Genomic DNA, 24,982 nt, shown 5'->3' with positions numbered 1-24,982 from the left:
AGACTTCAGTATGTATTGCATCTCAATATAAAACAAAAATCCTCATAGCTGAATCAATAAATAACATGATAAACGGAGAAAAGATTGAAGTTGTCAAGGATTTCATTTTACTTGAATTCACAATTAACGCCCATGGAGGCAACAGTCAAGAAATCAAACAACATATAATATTGGGAAAATCTGCTGCAAAAGACATCTTTAAAGTGTTAAAAAGCAAAGATGTCACTTGGAGGACTAAGGTTTGCCTGACCCAAGCCATGGTATTTTCAGTTGCCACATATGTATGCAAAAGCTGGACTATGAATAAGGAAGAATAAAAATTGAGGCCATTGAATTACAGTGTTGGTAAAGACTGTGGAATTTACTGGGGACTGCCAGAAGAACAAACAAATCTGTCTTGGAAGAAGTACAGCCAGATTGCTTCTTAGAAGGGAGGATGGCGAGACTTCATCTTAGGTACTTTGGACATGTTATCAGGAGGGAGAAGTCTCTGGAGAAGGACATCATACTTGGTGATGCAGAGGGTCTTCAAAAAAGATGAAGAACCTCAATGAGATGGATTAACACAGTGGCTTCAACAGTGGGCTCAAGCATAGCAAGGATTGTGAATATGGCACAGGACTGGGCGGTGTTCCATTCTGTTGTAGGTGGCGTTGCTATGAGTACTTGGTAGTACCTAACAACCACAACATATTGGAATGCAGTGGGCTTATTTCTTTAATATGGAACAGTCCTTCTTTGGAATGGGGCTAGCCAGTAAACTTCAGCTTCTACCAAATGAAGAGGATTCTTTCTCTTTACTTTGACTTCAGATGATCAGTGAGACCTGATTCTCAGCCTTCCGACCCTGCAATGGACTCTGCCTTTGCTGGCCACATCTGTGGGCTGACTCGCCAGCAACCTTGACCCCTGTCTGACAAACCTTTCCTTTTTCTAAGCCCAGTCAGTATTCTTAAGAAAATGATTACTTTAATAGTCATTTGCTATTCTGTTACAGGTCTTTCATTACTATCTTAAAATCTTATTTAAATGTTATATTATTATTTGTCTTTTTCATTTGTTGGCCTTAACTGCCCTATTGGATTCTCTTCTTCAAGGCTGAACACTGTGTCTTGTTTATCTTTGTGTTCTTTCTTCACAAGGCTTACTACTTCTTAAGTTTTCAATAAATATATGTAGATTAGTTTACATGTAGGTTTTATACCATTTATATGTCATAGAATTTCTTTTATTAATTTAGAATATAAATGAATTGTATTAAACAGTGATGAGATAACCTGAAAGTGTAGAGAAAATTTGGGAATGTGTTAAAATAAGTGCTTCGCAAAGTTTATTTGTGCAGATAGAGCAAACATAGCTACGGTTGCAAAAGTATTAAATATCAAAATGTTTGCGTCCATTTAAATAGATTTAAACATGATACTAAAATCTAATAAAAATACTGCTTCAATTAAACAATGCTAATTTAGCATGGTCTTTAAATATAGAACTTTGATAAAGAAAAGCTGAAAGCTCTAGAAACCCAGCTCCACTCATAGGAAGATACAAATCCTTGGATCCATGTGAATTGAGGTCATTTCAGGCGGGCTTTTGTAAGAGAGAAATGCTGTAATTCCTTTTTCGCTGGAAAAGAGTATGGATTGTTAATAATTTGAATTGAATCCAACTGTATTGAAATTTTTTCAGAGATGTGTTTGTCATTATTTTAAATACATAAAAAGAATTAAAATTATAGAAAAATATGAACAAAGAGAATAAATTGTATTTTGAACTTCCAGTAGAAAGCCACAAATGTGGAGTGGTAACGAACAATAAATACATAATCTAGAATAGAAATTACAGGAGAAGACTAGAGCAAGAGAGAGGTAGCAGCCCTGCCCTGTACCATGGCTAGGGTTTGTCCCTGCTCTTTGCCCTACAGAAGTAAAATTTAAGACTGAGTGGTAGGGGAGAGTAGGGGATTGGGAGAACCCAAAATTAGAACCATTTTTAGGGTTTGATAATACTGTTGGATGCTACTGCTAAACTTGAAGTAATGGAAGAATTAAAAAAAAAGGGGGGGCAGGGGGGAAGAAAAGGATTAGAAAAGAGAGCTGTTGTTATTGGGTACTATTGAGTTAATTTTTATCTCATAGCCACCCCATGTGACAGAGTAAAACTGCCCCATAGAGTTTTGTTGGCTATAGTCTTTATAGAGGCAGATTGCCAGGACTTTTTCCCACAGAGCCACTGGATGGGTGTGAACCGCCAACCTCCTGATGAGTAGTCAAGTGCTTAACCATTGTACCACCAGATAAGAGAGCAGGAGGGAAAACTAGCTAGGTTCAAGTGTTAAAGAATGCCCTCAACGCAGGATCCATGTTCTTCGGAGCTTTCAGCGGCATGTCAGTGCCATCCCTGGCACCCATTCCTTAGGTGGTCTGTCATCTGCATTGAGGCAGTCATCAGGTTAAGCTGGAAAGAACAGTGGACTAGAATCCAAAACTGTAGCCCATGTTTTGTGTCTCACTCACTGGCTGGGTGACTTTGGATAAGTCACTTAACCTGAATTACCTTAGTTTTCTTCAGCTCTTAAAAAAGGATAATAATAACTCTTGCTGAGTTGTAAGGGTCATATTGGATAATGCATGTGGAATCTCTATACCAGTAGTCCTTTTTTTTTTTTTTTTAAAGTATTATCATTATGAGGAGCCCTGGCGGTGCAGTGGTTAAGTGCTCAACTGCCAACTGAAAGGTCGGTAGTTCGAACCACCCAGCTGCTCCGCAGGAGAAAGATGTGGCCAGTCTACTTCCATAGAGATTACAGCCTTAGAAACGCTATGAGGCAGTTCCACTCTGTCCTATAGGATTGCTATGAGTTGAAACCAACTCCATAGCAATGGCTTTGGTTTGGTTGGGCTGTTATTATGAATTAACAAGCTAGCCAGTTGGTAACATTGACTTATGGATCAACTTTTTTTGGTCTTCTTAACCTTCAGAAAACTAGATCTCTTTAAAAAATAAACTTGTTTCTTGGCCTTTACTTATTCACTGTGTATCACTTCATTCTACTTGCCCTTGTCTATTATATTTCTAAGAGTGCCAGATTGGAAATAAATAATAGGGTGAAACATTACTGAATTTGGACTTTTCATGTCTATGTACAGAAAAGAGAATAAATTGGTTTGTTTCGTGGAAATAAAGATCAACTGACAGATGAAAAATACTGTTTCATTATTTCTTTCTTTATTCCCATTATTACAGTTCTGAGTAAAAGCAAAAGGGATCTACAATAGTTTATTAGTTCTGTAGCACTCATTTCTATGCTGTGATGAGGCACAGGATAACCCTACAGCAAAGAGCCATAAATGAATCATAGAGTTCAGTCTTTTCATTTACAAAGTAGCAGTTGAGTGACTCCTCCAAGTTCTCAGTGTTCTACCGGGAACACTTAGCCCAAGGCCCACATCGCAAGAATTTCCAGAGTCTTCTGGAATTTCTTCAGGAGTCCGGATTGGGAATCAAGGGTACTCATTTCAAATCAGGTTTATTCTGAAAGCTTTCTCGGTCTCTTTGTGGATATCAGAGTCATAGTCTTACTTCATATTTTAGGGAATGAAGCAGCCTATAAAAATATAAACTTGTTGTCATAAAGTCAATTCCAACTCACAGTGACCCTATAGGACAGAGTGGAACTACCCATACATAGGGTTTCCAAGGTTGTAAATCCACAGAAGCAAAATACCACATCTTTCTCCGGCAGAACTGCTGGTTGGTTCAGATCGCCAATATTTGGTTAGCAGCTGAGTGCTTAACTACTGTGCCATCACTGCTGCTTTATAAAAATACAGCATATATAAAAAAATTAAAAGCATTAAATGATTATATCAGGGGATCGTCAGGTAAAAAGTCTTACTACTCTGTTCTATGCTGAGGTACACCTCTGGATAATGATAAAAAAAAAAAAAGGTAGCAGTTATTAAGCACATATTATGTTCTAGGTGCTTTGCTAAGGGCTTTTATAAACACTGGAACCCTGGTGCTCCAGTGGTTAAGAGCTCGGCTGCTAACCAAAAGGTCAACAGTTTGAATCCGCCAGCCACTCCTTGGAAAACCTGTGGGGCAGTTCTTCTCTGTTCTACAGGGTTGCTATGGAGTCGAAATTGACTCGAGTACAACGGGTTTGGTTTCTTTGGTTTTTAATGAAAGTGTAGTAGAACCTTGATCTTCCTGGTTGCAGTTTTTGCTGCCTGTAATATTGTTGTTATCAGTTCTATTATCCAGCTTGGCATTTCTGCTATTCTTTTGTCTAAAGAAGGGAAATGTTCAATCATCCCATTTAAAATCCTGTAGTATTGGGTAAAAGAGATGAAAACTAATGGATTTCAGTAAAGTATTACAGTTACTCCAGGCGCATTGGGTATTCTTTTGTCTAAAAAGCTATCGTCACTGAAAATAGACTAAAAATAGGTACTGTTTTACCCCCTGGTTGCCATGTATTTGCTGGCTGGGCTTCCAAGCCTCAGTTGGTATGAGATTATCCAAACTGGATCATCTTTTCTCCAGTTGCTGCCTCCCAACGTGGTAAGCCGGTTTATGTCACTTCCCATCACCCAGTGCCTAAGATACGATGCCTGAGGCTATGTCTTTTTTAAAACTTGGGCAGACTAAAGGTAGTCCCTCAGTTCTTGATCCTGATAGTCTATACAAGCCAAACAAGAGCACCATAGATGACAGCGGTGACATCAGTCTTCCCTTACCCCATTTGTGTCTTCTGGAGAAATGCCAGGTCCAGGTGAATTCTTCAGCTTTTTCAGTCAGCCTCTCAGTGTGTAATGGGCACTTCCGTGCTTGGGCCCTGGGCTGGGCTCTGGCCGGCTGGGGGTACTCTAAAAGTATAAGTTGGCCCTGCCCTTGAGAACCTTAAAGTTACATGCCTATAGTGGATGAAACAAGGAGAAGCACATGATATGTGCTAAACTCTGTGATACAGTGATAAGGGATGACTCAGTATAGCCTAGAGAAGTTACAGAAGACTTGAATACAGAAATGGAATTTTAAGGAAACCTTGAAGGATGAGTAAGATTTGAGTGGGGAGGGTCGTTGGCAGTCTAACTAGGAGAAGAAATGTGAATAAAAATGCCAGAAATGAACATAGATTTTGGGGGCAGTGAGGAGACCAGACTGGATTTTTTGTGTGTGTGAATGAAGGGAATTAGGAATAGGAAATAAGAGCTGAGAGGGAATGAGATCAAATTGTGCAAGTCGTTTAAACCAGAAAGATGAATTTGACCTTGACTGTGGTGGCTATTGTGAGCCATTGGAGATCTGGCTGCAATGCCAGTCATCCCTCAATTACCAGGTCTTTCTCCTGGCCTCTCAGATTTGTCTGTTCTTCTCTTCTGCTACCAGCTAAATCAAGCATTGTCATCTCTCCCTCAGATGGGTCCAGCAGCCTTTAGCTGATCTCAGATCCTCTCTCATGCTATCCTCCAATTCATTGCTCACACTGTAGCCACAGTTATATTTTTTAATGTAATCCAGATTATATCACTCCCTAGTTTAAAGTGCGTCAGTGCTCTTAGGATAAATTCCAAACTCCTTAACTGACTCACGAGGCCCTGCAGTGACTGGCTCCTGCCCACCTCTCTAACTTTATCTAGTGCCATTTTAAGAATTTCAGCTCTTTCGGCCTTATCTCAGTTCCCCTAAACCTACAGTGTCATGCTCTCTTGGCCTCCAGGGGGACTTTGTCCTCTGTCTTGGGGTCCCCTCTTCTTCCCTTCTCACCTGGGTGTCCTCCTGCTGAATTCGATGCAGTTGTTAAGCCTTCCCTAGCTACCAGGCTTAGTTGGTTTTCTCTCTAATACGCACTTGTATAGCACCCACCTCTTCTTTGATCACCTACTGCAATTAGTTAATTATTTGTCTAATTATTTGGTTAAAGTTTGTCCCATAAAAATGTCAACTCCATGCAGACAGGGCCTCTGTCCTGTCACCATGTGTTCCCATTACCTGGCACTGTGTCCAGCTCACAGTAGATGTTCTTTAAATGTTATTTTTTGAATGAACGTGAATTCCAGTAGTCTCTAGTATTGTTTGGTTGACTGAACAGGTATGTCTTTCTTCCTCACTACTCCATGAAGTCTCCTTGGCCAAAGAGGAGGACTGTTAATACAGTGAACTATACAAAGGTGGTCTTGTGGGAGAGCCAGCTACAGGATAGAGTAAAAAGCTTTGAGCTTCACATAGAAAGGCCTGAGAAATGAGTTGTGTGGTGATTCACAGACAGTTTACAAATGACTCACATCTGATTCTTAATAGTCATTCTCCAGAAACCAAACTTGGGTTACATTTTCCTCCTGACTCAGGGTTACCAACGATTGATAATCCCATTTTGTTGTGCCCTTTGATGATCACTGTAGACACACCTGGCAGTTACTTTATCCCGATTGGGCTATGTGATGGTTAAGATTGGCTGGGCCGTGATTCTCAGTGTTTTGGCAGTCGTATAATATTGTGATCACTTCCCCGTTGAGATCTGATATGTGATCACCCCCATGATGGGATCTGCTGTGAGTAGCCAGTCAGTTGAAAGGGAGTTTCCTTGGGCGTGTGACCTGCATTGAATATAAGCAGACATTCTGGCAAGGCTTGGGGGCTTTTTGCTCGTGCTGGCTCCTGCAGCTGGCTGCTTTTCTCCTGACCCCCTAGTTCATGGGACTTGAGTTAGCAGCTTACCTGTGGTCTTCCCTGCCGATCTTGGGATTCATTGATCTCTGCAGCCTGTGAGCAAGAGCCCTGCTCTCTGACCTGCCGACCTTGCGTTTGCCAGCCCCTGCAGCTATGTGAATCAGGAGAAACCTCTATTGTGACCCACAGACTTGAGACATTCCAGCCTCTGTAACCGTGTGAGCCATTTATTTCCTTGATATAAATATGTCTCTATATATATTTATATGCTTTACTGGTTTTGCTTCTCTGGAGAACTCAGCCTAAGACAGGGTTTAATATAGTAGGTGTCTAATTGGTTTCCTAACGAATGTGCCCCTGATTCCCTGAGCCATGGAGGTGTTAACTGGACTCTCCAGACCGTGTATGGGTATCAGAGAAGTTGTTTTCTCCTCCTCTCGTGTAAACTCCCTTGGGTATGGCAGAAGCACAATGAGGATTTAGTGCTGCTCTTGGATGACCAGGCGGTATTCACCAAGTCTACCTTTCTTCTTTTAATAGCAGGAAAATGTTTTCTTGCCCTGTGCCTCCTCTTTCACCCTGAAAATCTTCTGGGGCATTGTGGTCTAGGAATAGGAAGCTGGCATGTGCCCCCACCCATACCAACATAACTTTTGGCTTTGCATGGATTCAGGAAATCCTTTTGAACTCCAAAAATATACAAGACTTACGTCCATCAACACTCTTCATTGTAACAAGGAAGGATTTAATAAACATTTATTGAATTCAAATTACGTGCCAGGCACTGTGCTAAACGCTGAGAGGGATTACAAAGGAATAAAAGACATAATTCTTATCCACCATCAGTTCACGGTGTGTTATAGCTGGAGAAATAAGACTGCCACAGCACATGCACACAAAGATAATCTACAGTTATCAAGGCAATGGTAGATGCTTACTGCCAAAGGATCGGTGTTTTATAGAAGTTCTAAGTTGGTAAGACCATATCTAGTTATGCTGGTCAGGGAAGGTTTTTTTTTTTAATGCAGCAGAATAGAACTGAATCCACCAGAGAGCATCTCACATATTGTGAAACTTCTGTTTCAGTGGTATGTGTAGGTATTCAGAGGGTTTTGCTATAAAATGTATTTTGTTGGTCATGGTCAAAAAATTTTGGGATATACACTGCTGTAGAAGAAGTGTAACTTGTGTTTGCGGTTTGGAAGGAAATGTGAAATAGTTTGGAAGGACTCAAGTAAGTAGTAAAGGCCCAGAGGTGGGAAAGTACAAGGTGTGTTAGAAAAACAATACGAAGACCAATATGCTTGAGTACCGGTAGGGTGGTAGGTAGGGGAAATTAGGTTGGACAGCAGGTTAGGACTGAATTGTGAAGAGTCTTAACTGTCGAAGAACTTCAGGAGACAGAAAAAAAAAGAACTTGGGGAGGCATTGCATGCGAGAGACCTGGGTTTGATTCCTGGCCAGTACACCTCATGCACAGCCACTACCTGTCTGTCAGAGGAGACCTGTGTGTTGCAATGATGCTGAACAGGTTCCAGTGGCGCTTCTGGATTAAGACGGATTAAGAAGAAAGGCCTGACGATCTATTTCTGAAAACTGGCCATTGGAAATCCTGTGGATCACAATAGTCTGATCTGCAACCGATTGTGGGGATGGCACAGGACCAGGCAGTGTTTTGTTCCATTGTGCGTGGGGTCCCCGTGAGTTGGGATAGACTGAAGGCCAACTAACAACAGCAAAGAACTTTGGATTTTATTTGGTGGATATTTGGGAGCAGAGAATGACATCAAAAACTTTTTTTGAGAATGCTTAATCTGGCAGCAGGGTGGAAAAGGGATGGAAAAAAGGACAAATGGGCCAGAGAGAGCTGTTACTGAATTTATTTAAGCATGAGCTGCAGAGGTCCTGCACTAGGGTGGTGGCAGGAGAATGGAAAGGCTGGGTCAAATAGAAGAGACATTATGGAGGAAAAACCGTTGTGGTAGTGTATCAACTGAACGTTGTTGAGATGACCCGGAGGATGCTGCTAATGTGAACAGGGATGCCAGTGAAAAACAAGGAGATTTTGGCTTTGAATGTATTTTAAAACTGTCAATAGGTCTTTCAAGTGAAAATGGCCAAAAGGGGGTTGAAAATATTAAATTGGAGTTTGGGACATCAAGCTTAAAAATACAGGCTTGGAAATCTTTCGTTGTCAGCTGAAAAGGAGCAAATGAGATCTCTTTAATAACTTCTTTTCATGTTGATGGAAGTTGAGTCCTTCTAAATCTTTCCTTCTCAGGAAGTCCCAGGATACTGTTTGCTTGACAATTGTCTTCATATCTCAGAGTCACCAGTGGGCCAGTCAGGGTTGCCTCTCTGAATCTGGCTACCACTCACAGAGCTTGTTAATTTTACTCAGCCGGCTGGTAGATTCGGGCCATATTCCTTTTGGTTATTATGGTTGCATTCTTTAGAACAATGTTTGTTTGAGGACACTTATTAAGAGTCCTGACTGTGTGTGTGTTTTAAGAGGAGGAGTTTCTGGGTATGGTTATGTATTGCCAGTTTGAAAGATTGGTAAAAGTAAAATAGCTGTCACCCTACATCTTCTAAGAGCTCTTTCTTAAATACTACTTCTGGATTTTGCCAATTGAATTGATCTAGATAATGTTAACCTGAGGAATAATAAGGTAATTAGAGTAATAATGTAATAACACATACTGAATCGAAGAAATTAAATTACCATTTGCATTATTTTAGTATTTAGTGATTTGTATCCTAGTACTTTGAAAGTTCTTAATTCATTTGCACATGTGATCATTGTGTTAATCCCAGAATTAGATTAGATAGAACTTCCTACTTCCTGACTGTGCCAGGTGATACAGTTGTTTTATATAGAGCGAGCTTTTTTTGGAGACTTAGAAAACAAGATAATTTATAAGACAAGTTTTACGAGATGTAGGTCACTTGCAGGCTTCCTGAAGGGTCTCCAAAGAAAAATCCCTATCTGTTCACTTCCTCTTGGCCTATGCTTATGCTGCAACCCAGTCACTTCAGACTAAAGCATAAAAGAATTATCCTCAAGAGCAATTAAAATACTTTATTGTGAAATACATGTTTTGAGTACTTTCAATTTTTAACATTTAGGCTGTCTCCTTTGTGTAAGAGTAAAGCAACAGATTTTATTTTCAATATGGAGAATAAGGGAACTGTTCTTTATAGGTACAGGTATACTCAAATCCTTTATATACATTTTTAAGTAAATGAAGGGGTTGCATTATATCACAAAAAGTCTTGTTTTACAAAAGGATTAAACTACATGAGAACTATATTAAAAAACTGTATGAACTACATGAAACTATATAAACTATGTGTAAGTGATTTAATTTATAAAACCTAAATTTGCACGTTACCTTTTAGAAGAAAATGCCTTCCATAAATTAGGGCTTTGTATCAATATCGTTTCTGTAGATAGCCATGGACTTCATTCACAATATGGGCAGAGTAGGGAGAGTTGTCTTTAATTCTACCTTCCTACTTTAGGCAGCTCTGTCAGTTGATAAATCTCTAATGACTTCCTATCTATTTGATCTGACTCCTAAGTGGAAAAGTCCTCTGTCTGTCTTTGTGGGGAACCATCTTTAAAGTAATGGAATTGGCATTTATCTGTAGTTTGACTAAAAGATAAGTATCCATTTTTAGAATTTGGACTTAAAAAAAATTTAAGAATGTCATTTAAGTTGTAGTGAAGTACTGCTTTTATTATGTAAATATTCTATTATTTTAAGAAAGAACACTGTGATAAATAACTGGTTGCAAGGATTCATAGGAAGAGAAATGAATGACTAATTGGAATTGGTTAGTAGAGTTGTGTCAGGGATTGGATTGTATTCCTCAAAAATACATGTGAACTTTGCTGGTCCATGCTTCCTAGTTAGCCAAAAAATCAAAAATTCATTGCCGTCAAGTCAATTCTGACTCATAGTGACCCTACAGGACAGAGTAGAAATGCACCATATGGTTTCCAAGGAGCAGCTGATGGATTTGGACTGCTGACCTTTTTGGTTAGCAGCCGTAGCTCTTAAGCACTGTGCCGCCAGGGTGTGTAACTGTCCTCCATTTTGTGATCTGATGTAATTATCCTCCATTTTGTGATATGTAACTATCCTCCAGAAATCCTCACAACTGAACCAATAAGCAACACTGTGATAAATGGAGAAAATATTCAGTTGTCAAGGATTTCATTTTACTTGGATCCACAATCAGCACCCATGGAAATAGTAATAAAGAAGTCAAATGATGTATTGCATTGGGCAGATCTGCTGCAAAAGACCTCTTTAAAGTGTTGAAAAACAAAGATGTCACTTTGAGGACTAAGGTGCACCTGGTGCAAGGCATGATATTTTCAATCACCTCATATGCATGTGAAAGCTGGACTATGAATAAGGAAGACCAAAGAAGAATTGACTTATTTAAATTATGGTGCTGGTGAAAAATACTGAATATATACCACGAACTGCCAGAAGAATGAGTAAGTCTGTCTTCGAAAAAGTACAGCCAGAGTGCTCCATGGAAGCCAGGATGCCGAGACTTCATCTTACATACTTCAAACATGTTATCAGAAGGGACCAGTCTCTGGAGAGGGACATCACGCTTGGTAAGGTAGAGAGTCAGCAAAAAAGAGGAAGACACTTAACGAGATGGATTGGCACAGTGGCGCCAACAGTGGACTCCAGCATAGCAACGATTGTGAGGATAGTGCAGGACCAGGCAGTGTTTCATTGTGTTGTACATAGGGTCGCTATGAATTGGAACCAACTCCACAGCACCTAACAACAACAACAATCCTTCGTTTTATGAGTTGTGAATCTTAAAACCTCTGTGAGGTGGGATTATGGCGGGGTGTATCTTGAGTCGTACCACTCCCTTACTCAAGTTGCATCCTTACTCAAGTAACACCCTTGCTTGAGTCACACCTTTTGTCTTACAAGAGATAAAGGAGAGAGAAGTAAACAAAGAGGAGAAGGACGTCATACCACCAAGAAAGAGGAGCCAGGAGTAGAGTGCTTCCTTTGTACTCATGCTGAGAACCCCCTAGACCCAGGGGAAGGTTGATGCCAAGACTCATGGAGATCGCCAAGGAACGCCGGGCCCACAGATGTTGAAAGGAGACAAGGACTTTCCCCTAGAGCCGACAGAAAAAGCCTTCCCCTAGAGCTGGTGTCCTGAATTTGCACTTCCAGCCTTCTAAACTGAGAATAAGTTTCTGTTTGTTAAAGCCATCCCCTTGTGGTATTTCTGTGACAGCAGCATTAGATAACTAAGGCAAGTTGTTAAACAATATTTTATTTTACTTGACGGATATTTCCCCCCAGAAATGGAATGGTGGCTCACATTGGCTTTTATAGAAAATGGATTTATGATTGGAATTGTAAAGGAGGTGCTCTTAAAGGAAGAAGTATTTCTTGACAGAATTAGAATAAAGTGATATATAAATTTTAAATGCCTTTGAAGCTATACTGCATGTTTTCTCTATCTAAAGTGATATATATGTTTTTATGTATAAACATGCATTCTTTGGTTGGATTTGTGGAAGACTAACAAACAGAAACATGGATTTTAGCACTGCAGTCTGCCAGTCTGTCCATCCAACTTCTGTAGGGGTTAAAGGTTCAAGGTATGTGTCAGCCTGCCTGCTCCCCATTCCCTTTTTTCTACAGGCCAGTTGACTCCGTATGTGTGTCTTTTTCCTAAACAGAAATACTTTTCCTGTAAGGGGGAATAACTGATACAACTGTTCTTAGATTCAGGTCTATGTTAGGGAAGCACACGTAGGTTACTACTACTTTCTATTTTCTGCATTTCCATAATCAGCATAAAATCGAGGGATAGAAGAAACTTAGCAAGGTTGGACGGTGAGTCAAATCCTTGAACAACTTTAAAAAATTTCTTTTAAACTTTTTGAAAAAGCTTATCGGTTTTTCAGTACTGCTTTTCACAGTAAACAAAGGATAATGAACTGATTGTTATGTCTTCTTGTAATGGGCTCTAACTTGGAGTCTGTGAAACAACAGAGTTATGACAAGGGCAGATAAGATTATTCTTTATCTTGCATAAATGAATTGTACTTTTCTCACGTAGCTCCATTTTGTAAGAGATCCCAGCAAAGGAAGAGGGACATTAAAGACGTATTTCGAAACTGAGTTGCTGGTGAGGCCACACATAGTTTTTAAAGGGTTCAGGGAAGCAGGCAGTGTCTCATCTGTTATTAATTAAAGAAATGAGACTGGGGTCACTACAGTACAACAATGAATAAAAGGTCATTGAATGGAAAAACTGTCAATGAAGGAGGATGTCAACAGAGTAAAACATTGTCATAGATAAAGATCAGGGAAAATGTACTCTTTGGCTGTGGTAGTGATTTCTGGAAGTGTCGGGAGCCATATTTTGGGACATTTTAAGCCAGACTGAGCACAGAAATGAATGCTGTCATTTCAGCCAAACTTGTTAGATATTTTAAAGCTGTTCTGGCTTTGTGCTGGGTATTAGTTGAACAGATTTCTAAAAAATGGTTTCATTTTGTTTTATTATGTGTCATTGTTTTGTGTTTTTTCTTTGCTTCCTTTTTGTTTTGATGGTAAACAGTGGTCTGTCTCATTTATTTCTGTTCTCTGTCTTAGAATTTTCTAGTGCCACATTTGCACTTTTGAGGTCCACTGAAGTTAAGTGATTTAGGATCACTGTTCTTATTAATGATAGAGCTGGACCTTGAGTAGCACAGGCTGACTGGCCAGTTTATGATCATAGAATCAGAATTGTATTCCCTCTGACAGTTTTCCTGTGGAGAATGGCATGAGAGTCCTCAAGGCTTAGCTTCAGCTTCACTATCAATGTGTGATCAATGAACAAAGCAGTGGCCATATTTACATTTCAGTTAGTTCATCTGTAAAGTTGGCTGTTGGATTCATGCGAAGTGCATTTAAAGAGCCTCTTATATATCTGGTTATGTCACACCTTCCCTTTCCTTACCCTCATTGAAGCTTTTGAACCATAAATCTTGGGGGAAGCAAGTCTTTTCCATCAGTTTGGGGGAAGGCCATGGCATTTTTGGCCTGATATTGAGACCTGGCAGGGCACTGCTGGTGAGGTTAGGACCCCATAGGTATCAGCAAGGCTGTGCCTGCATCCAAGGGTGAGTTGACGTTAACTCCATAGTATTTACAGAAGGGGTGTAGCACAACATTGAGAACAGTCTCTGGAGCCGGACTGCCTAGACTCACATCCTGGCTCTGCCAGTTATTATACTATGTATCTCTGAGCCTCCATTTTCTTTTCTGTAAAATGGGAATAATAATAGTTCCTCTCACTGAATAGTTGAGAAGGTTGACTAAATACCTGTAAAGTGCTTAAGAGTAATACTTTGCACATAGTAAATGTTCAGTACCTCCTAGTTATGATTACTTATAAACTTAAAATGGAATTCAAGTGGAGTTCTTTTGGATTGTCTGTTTTGTGTTCTCTGAGTACGTTTACTAGAGCATTATTTTATTGTATTTAAATGAGAAACCGTCCTGTGAACTGTTTTGGAGCCAGAATAGAAAAAACATGAAAATGGTTCTTCAGAGAAACACCAGAACCAAGAAACATTTAAAAGCAAACAAAAACCCAAACCTTTGGCTGTCGAGTCAATTCTGACTCATGCTGACCCCATATATTACAGAGTAGAGCTGCTCCATAGGGTTTTCTTGGATGTAATCGCCAGGACTTTATTCCATGGTGCTGCTGGATGGGATTGAACTGCCAACCTTTAGATTAACAGTTGAGTGTAAACTGTTTACACCACACAGATAAACTCATACAATTAAATTATAAGCAAAATAGTGCCTGTTGATTGTTATGTTGCATTGGTATAAGATAGACAAACAATGATGAGACTCTAACATTTATTGCTCCAAGAACTATCTTGAGAAAACCTCACCCTAAGTAATTATGTTTTATAATTAGATTGAAAAGGAACAAATCACTAATAGAAAACAGAATGATAAATCCCGAAGGGTGGTATTCACTCATATACATAACACATATTCCAATATTGGCTGGCCCCTTTTTTGGAGATTGTTTCAGAGTTTTGGGATTGTCTCAGAGTTTCAGGAATTCTAATCAACCCCATTTCAGTCGTTGCGATGGCACTAGTATAGGATTTCCTTAGACATGAGCTACACAAGCTATCGATAAACTTCCATGGTCAAATAAGTTTAGAAAACTTAATTGAATTAAATTAAACCAATTTTTTTGGAGGTACTTTTCAGAGCCTTTAATATTACCAGTCTTGCTCCAGGGAGGTATGCTACGTAATATTTTTCTTAGTTTTTGGACCCATATCTCATCTGTCAAATTCTCGCAGAACATGAGTGCTCTGGAGTACACTTTGGGAAATGATACCTTAGAAGCATTGCTTTTTTCACTTTGTGTTTCTGGTGAATCCTAATGAGGTGTCACTAAACAGTTAGCTACAATCAAGGGTGAAGGAAGACCTCACAGATAGGGCTGAGTCTTGAATGTATGATCACTATAATAATTGCTGATACCTACTGAGTGCTTACTGTGTGCTAGGCACAGAGTACTTTTAATTTAAATTAGCTAGTTTAATTCTTCCAACAACTCTATAAGGCAGGTGCAATCATTATCCTCATTTTATAGATGAGGAAACTCAGAGGCAGAGGGATTAAATAACTTGCTCAAGATCAGAAAACTAGAAAGTGGTGGACCCAGAATATGAACTCAAGTACAAGAGCCTATGCTCTTAATTTCTCTGCTATACATTCAGGGGGCTTTTTTGTGTGTGTAATGTATGCTGTAGTATGTATGCGTGCATGCATGGAGGTCATGTTTGGAAATGGTAAGAATGGTAAGAAATAAAACCATGTACAGGCTCAGGTACGGATCCTGGGGGGCTTCATCTGTCTCACCAAGGAATTTGGGATTTATACAGTTAAGACCACCTATTCTGTCAGATTGCGTTAAGAGCTTTAGTAAGCATACAATGCTTATGAGTGAAAATAGTGTAGACACTTACAGAGTCAGGTTGGAGGCTAGGAATACATTTTGCAGGTAGCACAGTTGTCACCCACCTCCTGTCATCATAGCTTGCTATGTAGTGGAACCTGTACTGAGCAGAGACAGTAGGAGTCCAGCTGAATTACACTTGAGATGAACCTAATACAGGAGATGTGTAAAGGATGACTCCCTTCTCTTTTCTCCCTTCACTTCTGCAGTTTTTGTGAGTGTATTTTACGTGCTTCTTTATAAGTTGGGCAGAAAGCTGAGAGAATGTAATTGAAGGAGATAGAGATAAATACTTTATGAATATTAGGGTCTTGTTTAAGGTGCAATTAAAGAGGTATAAATGGGGCTACAGTGTCTTCCAGGAAGACTTAACCTGTTAATTGTGTGTGTGTGTTTTTTTATATGTGTGTTTTAATTTAATGGTAGTAAAAATACACAAATATTCCCTATAATTCAAATCTCTTTGGTTCCTGAGTTTGGATTTAGTGAGCAGTGAGAGTTTGGATAACAAGGGATTTATCTGAAAAATTATCAGAATGTATTCCATTCTTGAGTTTGGATTTGGATAGCAAGGAATACTTGGATTGGAAAACCTGTTTTTTCTTTTCTCAAACAAGTTGAAAATGCCTGTGTGGCTAGATAGATTTCTCTTCAGTAAGTGGTGGCAAGACTGTGACTTTATGAAGGTCATAGAACAGATCATCATAAGGACGAGGAAAAAATGAGTTCTTCCAATTCTGATTCTTGCCACAAGGCCTTCATGTACCCTAAGCAGTTGGGGTCTGTCAGTACTTCCCAGGAATCAGCACTAATTTTGGGAAGCTTGGCTAACTGCCCCAGGGAGTCCCAAGGAACTTGATACGGAGAATATTTGTGAGAGTGGGGGTATACCTTTGAGGGGGAGGAGGGGAGGAACAAACTTGTATAGGAGGAAGATTTAAAGTTAATTCTAGAAAGAATTTTTACCTTGGTCAATTTTACTTCATCTGCTCCCGGGTCACATTTTTTATATTGCCATTTTACTTCTGTGAATAATTGTCTCACCTTGATTACTTGCTACTGACTCTACTGATATTAAATCCTCTTTATGTTTCCTCTTGGCTCCAAAAAAAAAAAAGTCAGACAAGGAATGGGAGATGGGGAGCAGGGAGCAATGTTATAGGATATATGAAGACAAAGAGAGTGTTTGATAAAGAGAAGAATCATTTTAAGTGCCTTCATACCCCGGTTGTAGTCCTGCAAGCCAAGGCTCAGTGCTGGATTACACATTAGACTTTGCAGTCAGCAGCTGTAAACAGGTACACACAAGCAGTGGTATCCACTTGCATCTGTGGGATTTAGTTTTTCTTTTTTAAACAGTTCTGAGTTGAGTGGTTCACAGAAGGCAGATTTTATCTTTGTGCGTGGCCTAATTTTATAGTATATTTGATGACTCCAATGTTTATTCTTAGGTGGGTTTGCTGAGTTCTCCCGTTGTTTCCCTGGCCTCTGTGAAGGAAAATCCACTCTAGTCCCCACCTGCATTTCTCAGCCCTGCCTACCTGTTGCCAACATTGGGCCAACCCGAATTCTTCCCAATCTTTATCTTGGCTGCCAGCGAGATGTCCTCAACAAGGTGGGTGCTTTGAAAATATCCTTCTTTGCAGGGTTTATTGTTAGCAGCTGGAGAAACCGCTGTTGCCCATTAACTGTCACTTCAGACACAGCCCAGCCCCAGAAAGGAAGTACACCCTCTCAGTGTGACTCCGCAGTTAACAGTTGCATCATATTTGGGAGTGTTATTTTGTTTGATGTTATTTATTGCTCACAGGAAACCTATTGTCATATTTGCTCAGTCCTCATGGGTCCAGAAGACCTGGAATAGGACCAGGATTTCTCATGAGTTTAGCCTTATTTTCTTACAGTACTAATTGTTCTAATAATTGGGTACACTCAAGAAGCATGTATACTTTTCTAGGGTAATACTTCCTGAATTATTTCATATTTTAAAAAATGTGTTTATTTGCTGCAGCTCATTAGAAAGACCTGTGAAGAAGGTCCTCCTGATGACTTCAGGGTTGGAGGAGGCAGTAAAGAGATGACGAGGACAAGGGCTAAAGTTAGGAACTGCAGGCCTCCCTTCTCTAAAGCTAGTTGGAGCAGTTTAGTTGAGGAAGAGGGAAGCGCATGGATTTTGCTGGAAAGGACGTGGGTCATACTGAACAAGGTGTGCCCGAAAAGCCAAGGAACACAGTAGATTCAGGCATATAATAGTACAAGCGTAACAACGGTAGTAGAGCCAAGATTGGTCTGACTCCACAGCTTATATACCTTAGCCAGCAGCGCTGTAAAACAGTGCTCTTGTTGCCTGAAAAAGGGAAGTTTCTCTAAAAACATTTAATTTACATCACCGTTGACTGAAAAAAGAATCCAAGATCTGAAGTCAAGTCTTGGTGATCTACTAGTGCTGCTTTTCTGTATGAAGGGCAGGACCTTAATGGTTTCTTGTTGAGCAACTTCTTTCCTGGAAAAATTGGGCTGACTGTAAACTAAGCTTCCAGATATGCTTTCAGGATGTGGAAAGCAAGGCTTTCCAGGAGGAAAAAAATACCCTATCACTGGGCAGCAATGAGCCATTCTTTTTTTCCTTTTTGGTCCTTAAAACTCCTGCCTCTTCAAAATTTTACCTCAGCACTACGTTCTTAATATGTCTGCTCTTACTGTGAGCTCCGCCTGTTTTGAGATTTGGTAGCTGATACTTCTACTGAGCCTTTCTGGCAGGGTCACAATGCCTTTGAGCATGTGATTATTATTAATTTTCTTTTAGAGATAAGCAAACTGTGTCACAGAAGGCAAAATTAATTTCCTAAAGTCACATGCATCCCTGAGGCAGAGCTGGAGTTGCTTTATTTAATCCCCAGATGGGGGATTGAGGGGAAAAAAAATCCTAGTTAAGGATCTTGCTCAGTAAAATATAAGCAGTCAGTCAGCAGGTGATTCTACAAGTAACAGATCGCTTTTGTTACTGTCAACATGAAATAAATGGCTGCATTCATTTTGCCATATACCTTCTCCAGTTTCAACAAAAATGTTAGTTAACAAATATAGAAGAGCCCACGAAGTGACAGCAGGTAAACCACAACCTGGAGTTGAGGATGGGAAAAAAGGGTTGCTGTCTATTTTGAATTGACTCTGAAACTAAAAGGACATGGTATGTACACAGATGCGCCGAGAGGAAACGTCGGCAGGGCGCAGAATGGGTCAGTGGAGGCGCGTGGGAAACAGCCCTTGGGCAGGAGCTCAGGGAGTGGTCACAGAAGACTCAGAAAGCTGCTTCGGAACAGATGTGCAGACTAGGGGATGGTGAGAAAGCAGAGTGCACTGATAGGCTGGACAGCTTTGCAAGTGGTGAACAGAAATTTATATTTGGCCTCTAGATTCGTTGTTGGCAAGAGCCTCAGTGCTGAAGGGGATTTTAGAGATCATTTAGTCGGCCTCCTTCATTTGATAAATAAGGAAGCCAATATTCCAGGAATGTTAAATGACTTCCCCAAGGTTACCCAGCTGATGAGTTTTAGAGCCAGATTTGCCTCTTACTTCGTAGATTGTATAAACTGACTGACCTTCCTGCTCAACTCCCTGATTTAAACTTTCCAGGGGAAATAATAGGCTTGAAGATACCCAGATATCCAAAGATGAAGATTCTGTACTCTGCCTAATAGTATATTTCTTTTCATTAAAATCCAGAAGCTGAAGTCTTTAAAAACAGCAACCACAAAACTGCTACTTTATTAGTCTTTTTTTTTTTTCCTACAGAAGGTGCCACCAAAATAATGTTAAATGCATGTGTCACAGAAATGTCACAGGATCAAATCTTATTTAAAATGCTTGCTATAATCTTTACAGGAGCAGATGCGCTGGGTCTTTTCTCCCATGGAGCCACTGGATGGGTTCAAACCGCTGACCTTTTGATAAGCAGCCGAGTGCTTAACCATTGCGCCACTGGGGCTCCTTATTTAAATGCTAGGCTCTCTATATTATTGTATTTAATCCCCATAATAGAATTAGGAGGTAGGTTGGTGCTGAGATGGTAAGTTACTTACTGAAGATTATATAGCTAGGAAGTCCTTGACTTCATAGCTGGTCAGAGGCAGAGCTCTTACTCAAACCCAAGCTGCTCTGACTTCATGTCCTGTGTTTATATAACACAGGAAATACCCATCTTCTGGAAAATGGAACTCTTTAAAGCAGACAGTTATTAAACACTGACAAATCCAAACATCTATTGGATCACAACTGAATTTTCTTCCCTTGTTCTTTCACAGTATGTTCTATACCAGCACTGTCCAATAGAATTATAGTGTAAGCCACATACATAAAAATTTCCAGTAGCATTATAAAAAAGTAAAAAGAAACAGGTAACATTAATTTGAAAAACATTTAACACAATAGATCTAAAATATTATCATGTCAACATGTAATCAAATATAAAAAAGTATTGAGATATTTTATAGTCTTTTTTTTTTTTTTGCACTAAATCTTTGGAATACTGTGTGTACTTTAGACTTTTGTACATCTCAGTTTAGCCTGGCACATTTTACAGGCTCAGTAGCCACATGTGGCTTGTGGCTACCATGTTGTACAGTGTAGGTCAGTGTTCTCAGCATGTATGAATTTGTACTTATGTTTTAAAGACGTGGTTCTTCTGTAAAACACCATCCATAGTAGGTCATTGGTAGCAAAAAGAATGCTTTTATTTTCCTTTTTCCTAAAAATTCTACTTTTGTTTTTCACAGTCTGTTCTCTCATCCTCTAGTCTTTGTACCAGACTTGGAACAGGAACAGTTTATTGTATGAAAAATAGTTTGCTCATGCCCCATTCACATCTGAACTGAGTGGGATTTGAGCAAGAATCTCTAGTTACTATGTGAAAAGACAAAAGTTCTTGATTGTTTTTCTCTCTTTTCACTTAAAATTTCTAATAGGGGCTTCTCTATTGTTTCCCACTTAAATTCACAGATGTTTGATGGGATTACCTACTGGGAGTAGTTACTAAGCCAGAACTGTATCTGAGGTGAACCAGTTCCATGTCTTCACTAAAGCAGTTCTCCCGCTGCCCCCTCCTTTCTCACTTCAACCCTTTCATGAACCAGGGCGTATATGTATGCCCATGTTACATTTTTCTGCCCTTGGAGAAGTTTATTGACAGGCATTTAAGCTACTTTAATACGGTCTGGCTGGCGTCATGGCAGATACTGTTGCAACTGCCTAAAAAACAAGGAAGTTGGTCTGCACCATATTTCAGTGTTGAGAGCCATTCATATGAGGGGATGCTTCCTGGAGGAGTGATTATGTGAAACTTTTTTTTTTTTTTTAATTGTGCCTTAGGTGAAAGTTTATAGCTCAAGTTAATTTCTCATACAAAAATTTATAAACATACTGTTTTGTGACATAAGTTACAATCCTACCCTGGGTTCCCTGTGCCCATTCAACCAGTTCCTGTCCCTTCCTGCCTTTTCATCCTGTCTCTGGACAGGAGTCACTCATTTGGTATCATGTATCTGATTGAGCTAAGAAGTACACTTCTCACGTGCATTATTTTTTTGTTTTATAGTCCTGTCTATTCTTTGTCCAAAGAGTGGGCTTCAGGAATAGTTTCACTTCTGGGTTAACAGAGCATCTGGGGACCATAGTTTCAGGGGTTCTTCTAGTCTTCTGTGAGACCATTAAGTCTGGTCTTTTTACGTGAATTTGAGTCCTACTCAGTACTTTTCTCCTGCTCTGTCCGGGACTGTCTGTTGTGTTCCCTGTCAGGATGGTCACTGGTGCTAGCTGGGCACTATCTAGTTCTTCTGGTCTCAGGCTGGTAGAGTGTCTGGTTTATGTGCACCTTCAGTGTGTGAAACTTTTGTGTCTTTTTTTTGGTTTCTGTTCAGTGAGATTAGGCTTGCAGGTATACTTACACTATTTCTTTTGTGTTGTTGGAGAGGTGCAGTTACTGATAGAAGGAAATATTCAAGTAAATGAGTTATTTTTTGGGTGGAAACAGTTTGTGATGCTCTTTTCTGGGCCATGGTACCAGTATGGACCACGAGTGTGATGTGCTTCATGGAACATGGTACCAATATGGCCCACTCTAAATCAAACTGGTAACAATTATGTACAGCAAGTGCAATGTTTATTTAGTATTTTGTGTGTAGTTTTGGAAAGTTGAGTAAGATATTTTATGGCTCGAGTATAATCAGGAAGTGTGATACGCCATGTGACTGATAGGTCCCTTTTGTGTGATGTGTTTCATGGAACGTGGGACTGATATGTCTCACTTGTAATTGGCATCCCATTTTTTCAAATAATAAACTACCAACAAACAATGATTCAGCATCCATTCCATTAGTGAAATAACATGGCATTTCACAAAAAAAAAAACCATGAAAGGGTTAACAGTCTGCTGTCAACATTCTTTGTATAGCTTCCTGATTTTAGTCATCTTATGGACAATGATTTATTCATTTATTCATTCAACAAATTACTTACTGAGCCTATACTGTTTGCCAGGCACTGTTGAGGTGCTGGGGCAACATCAGTAATCCAGAGAAAAATTTCTGCCTTCATGAGTTTACATTCTAGAGGGAAAAAACTGACAATAAACACAATACATAGGCAAATTACGTAGGCTAGGTTTAGTAGGTGGTAGTAAGTGCTATAAAAAAATACATAGGGTAAAAGGGGAAAGGAGTACCTCTGGGGGTGTGGATTATAATTAAATAGAGTGATCAAGGTCAGCTTCACTGAGATGAAAACATTTGAACAAACCCTTGAAGGAAGTCAAAGAGTGGGCCCAAAGAGTGAGTCATTTGGCTATCTGGGAGAAGAGTAGTATAGGCAGAAGAAACAGCCAATACAAAGATGAGAGAGAGTGTCTGGTATGAAAAAGGAATAGCCAGGAGACCCTGTGGCAGGAGCATGAGGGAGTATGGAAGGAGAGGAGTCAAAAAGCCAACAGGAGCAGATATGTAGACTTTGTAGGCCTTGTAAGAATGTAAGCTTTTACTGTGAGAGAAATGTGAAGCCAGTGAGAAGGTTCTGAGCAGAGGAGTGACATGATCTGACTTACATTTTATTAGGAACACTTTGGCTCTTGCGTTGAGAATAGACAGAACTCCCTTTAGGATGGAAACAAGGAGGCCAGTTAGGATGCTACATGATGGTGAAATGGAATCAAGGTAGTGACAGTGGTAAGAGTGGCTGGATTCTGGCTGTATTTTAAAGGCATAGCCGGTAGGATTTTCTGATGGATTATATGGTGAGGGTGTGTGAAAAAGAGAGACATCAAGGATCCTGGAATATGAAGTTACCATTAACTGACACAGGAAAGCAGGAATTTAATTTTCGACATGTTAAGCTTGAAACATCTGTTGTACATCCAAGTGGAGATGTGGAGTATACAAATGGAATTCAGGGTGAGGTCCCTGAAGGAGGAGGTGTAACTGTGGGAGTCACTAGCATACAGATTGTGTTTTATATTGTAAGAATGAATAAAATTATTTAAGAGGAGAATATAGATGGAGAAAAGAACCAGGGACTGAGCCTTAGGTACTCCCAACATTGAAAGGCTGGAGATTTAGAAGTAATACTGAAGAAAGAGGGAGTGTGGTATCCCAGGAGGCAGTGAACAAAGTGTTTTCCAGGAGAAAGGAGTAATCGAGTGTGCCAGATGCTGCTGTCCATTCAAGTAAGATGAGGACTAAAAAGTGGCCCTTGGATTAGCAATGTGGGTATCATTGGTGATCTCTGAGCAGTTTTGGTAGAGTTGTGGGGTGAAAGCCTGAGTGGAAAGGTTCAGGAGATAACAGGAGGAGAGGAACTAGGGCTGGCAAGTATAGGCAGCTCTTTCAAGGAATTTGGCACAAAAAGGAACAAAGAAATGGGGTGATAGCTGAATGGAAAAATGGGGGGCAAGAGAAGATATTTTAAAGATGGGAGAGGTAATGGTTTATTTGATTTCTGATGGGAGGAATGATCTAGTAGAGTGGAAAATTGATTGGGGGCATGGAGTGGGGACTGCTAGAGCCATATCCTTGAGTGAATGAGAGGGGATGGGATTTATGTACAAGTAGAAGGATTGGTTTTAGGAGCATGGACAGTTTATCCATAGCAATAGGAGGGAAGTATATATAAGTACATGGGCTGGTAGAAGGGCGAATGTGGTGGTGGAAGTTTATCAACATTTGCTTCTGATTGTTTCAGTTTTCTCAGTGATGTAGAAAACAAGATCATTCATGAGCTGAGAGGGAAGATGTGTAGGGAGTTTGAAGAGAAAGGGGAATGGGTGAAATGGCATCTAGGAGAGAGGGAGAGTGAGTTGACTAGAGAAATAGAATGGTTGCTGAGTAGAATGAATTGAAAGTGAGATTAGGCAGCAGTGCTCTGTGTTTTTGTCTCGCCATGCTCAGCTCCATGGGTACAAATGTGGAGCAAGCAGAGCATTAGCTTTAACCTGCGTTGTGATCCTTCCAAGTGAGTGTAAGGAAGCGATAGTCGGGCAGAGAACTGAGGATGCAGTAGGGGAGTGATTGCAATGATTGACACAGAATCTAAGTTGGGCAGGGAGGGAAGACAGACATCCTGGCGATGAGGGGCAGAGAAGAAGGGGGTAGGATCGATGGATTGTAGGTCCTGGAAGGGCTGAAGAATTTCAGGAGTAGTGGTAAAAGAGAGTGAGTTGGAAAGAGAGGAAGAGGGATCCAAGAGTAGGTTTCATGAAAATTGAGATTATGGAGGGGTTGTGGTTACCTGTAATGACAGAGACCAAGCTAGGACCATGGGAGTGAGTGGCCGAGGTGAGGAGGAAGATAGGATCATTGGACGGAAGGAGTACAATGAGCTGAGAGGCCAAGGCATTGGACAGACACTTGAAGGCCAGAGAAGAAAGGTTATTTCATGAGTAGAAAGGATTTATTAACAGACTGAGCACAAAGTTGAGCTAAATATTAAACAGCCTAAGGTGACTGCTCTCTAGAAGTTTAAAGATTATGATATTTAATTATGGGACAGAGTAAATATTCAGTTGTATATGTTCACACAACATGCTGAAACAAAACTGAACAAATAACATAAATGTCTCTTTATAACATACTAAGAAGTCATTGACCTCCATCTCTGTGAATAAGAACAAACATTATTTTATAAAACAGCCAGACCCATTCTTCGTAATTGTGGTTCCATTCCAGTTGCAATGTCAAAAAAAAACTTGACGTAAAATGCCCTCTTGGCCACGTGTTTC

General features: G+C 40.0%; 1 protein-coding gene across 4 annotated transcripts in view; it reads left to right on the top strand.

Moving 5' to 3' along the window:
• DUSP16 (dual specificity phosphatase 16) overlaps positions 1-24,982 on the top strand; it is a 91,041-nt gene that overhangs the window by 50,829 nt on the left and 15,230 nt on the right. For all 4 annotated transcript variants that reach the window (XM_049882501.1, XM_049882502.1, XM_049882503.1 and 1 more), the window contains one exon: positions 17,172-17,335. In XM_049882501.1, coding sequence (XP_049738458.1) covers positions 17,172-17,335 — 164 coding nt within the window. The remainder of the gene's footprint in view (positions 1-17,171; positions 17,336-24,982) is intronic.

This window comes from Elephas maximus, chromosome 4 (genome assembly GCF_024166365.1).
Source record: "Elephas maximus indicus isolate mEleMax1 chromosome 4, mEleMax1 primary haplotype, whole genome shotgun sequence".
Taxonomy (NCBI): Eukaryota; Metazoa; Chordata; class Mammalia; order Proboscidea; family Elephantidae; genus Elephas; species Elephas maximus.
Note: the sequence above shows the minus strand (reverse complement) of the source record. Positions and strands in the feature narration are given on the sequence as shown.